This window comes from Cucurbita pepo, unplaced genomic scaffold (assembly GCF_002806865.2).
Source record: "Cucurbita pepo subsp. pepo cultivar mu-cu-16 unplaced genomic scaffold, ASM280686v2 Cp4.1_scaffold000176, whole genome shotgun sequence".
Taxonomy (NCBI): domain Eukaryota; kingdom Viridiplantae; phylum Streptophyta; class Magnoliopsida; order Cucurbitales; family Cucurbitaceae; genus Cucurbita; species Cucurbita pepo.
In genome coordinates this window covers 195,925-202,900 of record NW_019646450.1, presented here as the reverse complement: position 1 = coordinate 202,900, position 6,976 = coordinate 195,925, and the positions used below count along the sequence as shown (strand labels likewise).

Below are 6,976 nucleotides of genomic sequence, written 5' to 3'. Positions count from 1 at the left end.
GTCCTAACGCTATGGTTCTATCAATCTATCACAAACCTATCCCTTTCTACCCATAACCTAACCGTATTCTTTTATCAATCTCTCATATCCATAGCACTTCAGTATGTAACCTAACTTTAATGTTTCATGAACGTATCTTACTTCTATCGTTACATTTCGTTTTGTGCATCATTCTCGTATCTTATCTCAAACATATCATTGAACACATCATACCGTAATTATTATCGTACAATTCACATATTATAACATATATAACATATCATAAGCATATCAATCCACAAACAATTCACACATACCAATATATATGACACGTACATAACCACGGGGCACGTGTCAACCTCAAATATAACCATGCCGATAGTAAGACCACTTACCTGATTAGCTTAGGTTGGTGTCACCAATTTGTCCATAATAAAGTTCGATTTTGTATTTTGTATTCAAGTCAACCTATATGAACCATGACACCAATTTTAATTTGAATTTTCTAAATTTTACAATGGCCCCTTAGAGTACATGTGAGCCTGAGAGACTTTATGAGTAGACTCTTGGAATGTTGTATATATATAATGTTATTTTCACTACTTATCTTATTTTCTATTCTTACCGTATTATTTTTATTTTATTGTGATATTGTGCCCGGTTGAAAAGAAAGGATGGAGTTGGGATAGGAGGTTAGTGGAGAGAGAGGTGGGTAAATTTTATTTTAATTTTTAGTAATTCTTTTTAGTTATTTATTATTATTATTATTTTGACGTATATATTTTTATAATTATTTTTATTTTTATTTTTTTGGGCTATTACCTTGTAATTTATGTTTTATTATTTATTATTTGTAATTTATATTATTCCTTCAACTAATCTTAAAAAGTTTGTAGGAGACTAAGGACAAAATATTTAATATTATTTTATAAATTTGTTAATTAAGAAAATAAATATTTGACACGATAATGCACGACTTAATTTTAATTTTGATGAAATATTTGTTGCTATCTATTACAATAAAGAATCATCGGTTTAACTCAATAACTAAATAAAATAGATAGACCCTTCTTTTCGTCTTAGGTCGACGAATCTTCTCCATTGAAAGATTCCTCATATGGATAATACACATTCCAGTTCAACGAGCCTAATTCTAATTGTTTTGTTTCGAAGCAAACCACGAGGCGGTTCATCCTATTCAAATATTCACGANGTTGGTGTCACCAATTTGTCCATAATAAAGTTCGATTTTGTATTTTGTATTCAAGTCAACCTATATGAACCATGACACCAATTTTAATTTGAATTTTCTAAATTTTACAATGGCCCCTTAGAGTACATGTGAGCCTGAGAGACTTTATGAGTAGACTCTTGGAATGTTGTATATATATAATGTTATTTTCACTACTTATCTTATTTTCTATTCTTACCGTATTATTTTTATTTTATTGTGATATTGTGCCCGGTTGAAAAGAAAGGATGGAGTTGGGATAGGAGGTTAGTGGAGAGAGAGGTGGGTAAATTTTATTTTAATTTTTAGTAATTCTTTTTAGTTATTTATTATTATTATTATTTTGACGTATATATTTTTATAATTATTTTTATTTTTATTTTTTTGGGCTATTACCTTGTAATTTATGTTTTATTATTTATTATTTGTAATTTATATTATTCCTTCAACTAATCTTAAAAAGTTTGTAGGAGACTAAGGACAAAATATTTAATATTATTTTATAAATTTGTTAATTAAGAAAATAAATATTTGACACGATAATGCACGACTTAATTTTAATTTTGATGAAATATTTGTTGCTATCTATTACAATAAAGAATCATCGGTTTAACTCAATAACTAAATAAAATAGATAGACCCTTCTTTTCGTCTTAGGTCGACGAATCTTCTCCATTGAAAGATTCCTCATATGGATAATACACATTCCAGTTCAACGAGCCTAATTCTAATTGTTTTGTTTCGAAGCAAACCACGAGGCGGTTCATCCTATTCAAATATTCACGACCAAGAAACACTGGATTCTCATTCGGGTAGGCTTTGAAAGAAGAAAGAAGGCTGGAATACCAACAGGCGCCTAGTATTGAATTCACCCGACCCCGATAATCAATCTAATAAACTTACCCCTATTACCAATTCAAAATTTAGATAATTAATTAAAAAATTTTAAACAAGTGTTATAGATATATATATGTCAATTACACCTCCTCAAGTAGGCACATTTTGTCGTTCTTGTATTTATACATTTAAAATATAATAAACAAACAAATAATAAAGAAAAACAGGTATTTTTACTTTAATTTAATCCAACAGAGAGAGAGAAAAAACAAAAAAAAAAAAAAAAAAAAAAAAAAAAAAAAAAAAANGAAACAAAGTTCTTGAGTTGAAGAAGAAAGCATATGGTTTTTTGGGGTACAAACTTCTGAGATTTGACTTCAATTAATTTTGTGAATGAATTGGAAGGAAGAGTTGTTGGGTTTGTTAAAATCACTGATCTATCTCGCCTTTCTCTTTCACTTGCAGGCATTCGATCTTTCGCACTTCGGATCCGCCGACCTCTTCGATCCTCTTTGTGTTCGTTGCTCTGCTTGCAGACCCTCGTAGACAAGGTACCCTTCTTTCCCTCTCCCATTTCCGATTCGCCAATTGAATTGATTGCTATGGATTGATATGGGAACACTTGCTTCCGACTCCAATGATTACAATTCTGTGTATCAGTTTCTTCCTTGGGGCTAGATCTCTGTTCTTTTCACGCCACCTCCGATTTCATACTCCAATTTGACTTTCCCCGAATCAGAATTTACTGTTGTTGTTGTTGTTGTTGTTGATGTTTCATTTTCTTTTTCTTCCAAATCTCTGTTCCCCACTGCAACTATTTTGCAAATTCAATTTACTTGTAAACAAGTCTTAGTTGCGTGTGGCCTTTTTGATTGTGCTTTCTCTCCATGTGCTAGCTCCTTTGAACTTTGGTTTCGTAAATTATTCTGTTTAGCTAAAAAAATCAGTCTGAACAATAACGAAAATGGAATCTGGGGGTTTTCTGGGTTGCATTTTCGTGTTCTTTATGTTTAAATGCGTTATGGCGCGGGTTAGCAGGTGTATGACTGTTTAGTATGATTTATGTTATGAGAGTCCTTATTTCCGTATCGGTTGGTAATTCATTGCGCTTTTTTTTTTTGAAGAATCGTTTTGATTTTCCTTTTTCTTTCTGGTTGGCTGCTGGCTGCACAGGTCTGCGTCATGCTAGCATCCCATTAACTCAAAGAGTGTGAGAGTGCAATAGTAGAACCCATGGGGACTGAAAATCATGCTCAGCAGCATTTTCCTACTAGGCCTGTTGGCACACCTTTTGCTACCACTCAGACCGCGTCACCCTTTTCATCCTCTGGTCCTGTAGTTGGATCAGACGCCTCTCGTTTTAGACCTGCCTCTCCTGCTATGCCGACAAACACAATGCCTTTTCCTCCATCCTCTGGTCCTGCAGTTGGAGCAGGGAGCCCTGGGTTTAGACCTATGCAACCAAGTAGGTTCCTTGATCCATCTGTTCCACCACCATCAGCATCCAGTGTCCCAGCAACTGCTGGGCCTTTCCAGCGTTTCCCAGCTCCACAGTTTGTTTCACCAACTCAACCACCTCCTGCACGAATTCCACCAATGGGGCAACCCCCTGCTGCTTATGCATCGCCACCTCCAGTTTCTTTTCACCAGCAGACTCAGATTCCTTCAGTGCCTATGGGATCTCCTCCTCAAAACTTAGGCCCTCCTCCCACAAATGTTCCACAGCCTATGTTAGATCCATCTTTTCCATCAGCCAGGCCTAACTTTCACTCCTCTTTGCCTGGTTATGTCCATAAGCAGCCCAATGCAGATTTACAATCCCAACAAATGCAACCTCCTTTGGTTAGTCACCAAGGGCAGTATATTCCTCCTTCAGCACCAGCTTCCCCTTTCCTTGGTCACCAAGGAGGTTATGTTTCTCCTCCTCAAGCTGTAGCCTCACAAGGTTTGCTGTCTACAGACCAAAAGCACTATCCAGGCACTGGGCCGCCCCTTAGCTCCATTCAAGGATTAGCTGAAGATTTCAACTCACTTTCTATTGGATCTGTTCCTGGATCAATTGATGCAGGAATTGATCCAAAAACACTTCCAAGGCCATTGAATGGTGATGAAGAGCCTAAATTGTTTTCCGAGATGTACCCCATGAACTGTGATCAGAGATATTTACGGCTTACAACCAGTGCTATTCCCAGTTCCCAGTCACTTGTCTCAAGGTGGCATCTACCTCTCGGAGCAATTGTTTGTCCACTTGCAGAAGCTCCAAGTGGGGTTAGTGTTTCTATGCTAGTAATAACTAATATTTTGATTTCTGTGCATGCTAAAGTTACCTTATTAAATTTCTTTTATTTTGCTTTAGGAAGAAGTGCCAGTTATCAACTTTGCATCAACTGGTGTCATCCGCTGCAGAAGGTGTCGCACTTATATAAATCCATATGCCACATTCACAGATGCAGGAAGAAAGTGGCGCTGCAACATTTGTTCTTTGCTGAATGATGGTACGAAGGCTTATAATTCTCATGGCTCCGAGGACACTAGAATTAGTAAATTTGACCTATTGTTATATGCAGTTACAGTTTCTTATTTGGAAGCCTAGTGCATAGGAGATATATTTTTTAAGAGCCAAAGTCGCATCCTTTCTTTTGAATTTCAGCCATAGGCTGTGAGTTATATTGATTTTTCTTTTTATTTTCCCCTTCCTTTCTTGGACAAACAATTTAGTGTTACTGTAGAGCTTGAGTGTAACATTCACTTCATTTACTGCTTTTGTTTCCTTTGGAAGGTAGAATATTTACCTATTTGTATTATTTTTTTGGAAAATGCCATTTCTTTTTGTATACAGCTATTTTCCGTGTTGGCTTATATTGAATTATGTCGATTCCCTATTCAGTTCAGGGTGACTATTTTGCCCATTTGGATGCTACTGGCCGGAGAATTGATTTGGATCAGCGACCTGAGCTTACTAAGGGTAGTGTGGATTTTGTTGCTCCAACCGAGTATATGGTTCGGCCACCTATGCCTCCACTGTACTTTTTCCTTATAGATGCTTCTATAGCTGCAGTTAGAAGTGGGATGTTAGAGGTAAGTATTTCTATACGATTATTACTATTACTATTAGTTTTATTTTCCTTGATTATTACTATTACTATTACTATTACTATTAGTTTTATTTTCCTCATCTCCCCTTATTGCTAGTATAAATTATCTTGCTTGCTTTTCATATTTAATATTAAGGAGGTACACGTGCCTTTTCTAATAGAGAAAGTCTAACTAAATATCTTGATACTAGATAATGATAAATCTAACCAAATCACCATATAGTAACCGTAAATCTAACTAAATCCCTAGTATCAATAGGTAACAGTAAATTTAACTTCTGACTATTAAATCCCTAGATACTCGTAAATCTAAATAAATCTAGGTAATAACACAGGAGGTCAATATTACATAAATATTTCTTAAATCAAGGTTATTCCTTCATTACCCCTCAAGTCTATCCTCTTTTAATGAGAATTTTTTTTACAATCGAAAAGAAATTATCATAATATGAAGTGAATGGTAGCTTTTAGGTTGACGTGGAAGGTTTCTTTGGTGTAAACTAAGTTTCTGAATATATTGAATGACAATCTGTCTATTGCCATCCTAACAGTGGTATTTATACTCTGGTTATAACCAAGAAATCTAAACTAATATCTAGGGGTTTAGTTAGATTTATTTTTCTGTATTGTTACCTAATATCTATGCATTTAGCTAGTCTTTTTGTATTATAAAAGGCATATGTACCTCTGAAAATTAAGAAGAGATGTGAGTAAGATAATTTCCACTTGCAACAATAACTAACAAGCAACTAATGGTTCTAGAACTTATACTATACCATTCTTAACATTTTATTTTGGTTAACCAAAATTAATGCCCTCAAGGTGCACTCCAATTTTTTTTGAGAAGAACAAATTTCATTGATGAATGAAATAAAAGGAGCTCATGAAAACTTAAAAATATTAAGTGCATGGCCATTGCTTTGAGTGATATATCTTTGTAATACAAAGAATTGAAAAAGAATCAAAGTTGAAAGGGTAGTCACAAACGGGTGTTTATTCTTAGACCAATACAAAGAAATGAAAAAGAATAAAATCTAAGAAACTATCAAAATATTAAGCGCATGGCCATTGACTTGAGTGATATACTAGGCGTGTGGCTCCAACATGCGAGCCATTTGCTTCACTTAAGCTACACCTTTTTGTTACTTCACGCCTGAAGGAAATTAACAGACTCATCGTCTTTGTGTGCATCTTCAGCTTTGTAAACACTGACCAAAATCTATTTTTGTTGGGTGAAAATCTTTGAAAGAGATTACCATAATATGCTTAGACATTGAGTTGCTAGATTCTTTTGGGTTAATAAAAGAGAATCTTTTTCTCATAAAAAAAATGAAAAAGAATCTTCTTTATTATCATTTCTTATATAAGAATCTATTTTATGCGTCAATTTTGGTTATAATTGCATTTTAATCATGAAATTGCCTTGTTTTCCTTGCTGTTTGTCTTCCCCTGCCTGTTTTCTTTTCTCCTTCCTTTTGTTACATGGTCTCCCCTTATTTGGCACTCTTCCTTTGAACCAGTTCCTAGGATGGCCCATTATCTAGCCGTAGATATACCTTGCCTATGGTTGTGTCTCATATAGTAGGGTTGTCTATGGTTGCTGCTAGTGCAGGCTTTGGGGGTGGAAGTTTGCTTGGGTATCGGTTGGGTATTGCTTGGGTCATTGTGAGTGGTCAGCATTTGAAGGGGGGAACATTGCAGAATTCCTAGCGAGACTCAATACTGGGACTCGATTATTACAAGAAATGAGACCTTTCTTTGATTTAATGAAAAGAAATGAAATGTTAAAGGAGAGAACAAAAAAAAAAAAAAAAAGAAAATGAGATCAAAATAG

General features: G+C 34.8%; 1 protein-coding gene across 3 annotated transcripts in view; it reads left to right on the top strand.

The window, feature by feature from the left end:
- Positions 1-2,360: 2,360 nt before the first annotated feature.
- LOC111784242 (protein transport protein Sec24-like At3g07100) overlaps positions 2,361-6,976 on the top strand; it is an 18,042-nt gene continuing 13,426 nt past the window's right edge. For 2 of the 3 annotated variants that reach the window (XR_002813502.1, XM_023665027.1), the window contains exons 1-5: positions 2,361-2,401; positions 2,513-2,598; positions 3,221-4,315; positions 4,404-4,542; positions 4,935-5,125. Coding sequence is in view for 2 of the 3 variants with exons in the window: in XM_023665027.1 (XP_023520795.1) it covers positions 3,281-4,315; positions 4,404-4,542; positions 4,935-5,125 (1,365 nt within the window). In the remaining variant the exon portion in view is untranslated. The other variant, XM_023665028.1, reaches the window with a different exon arrangement.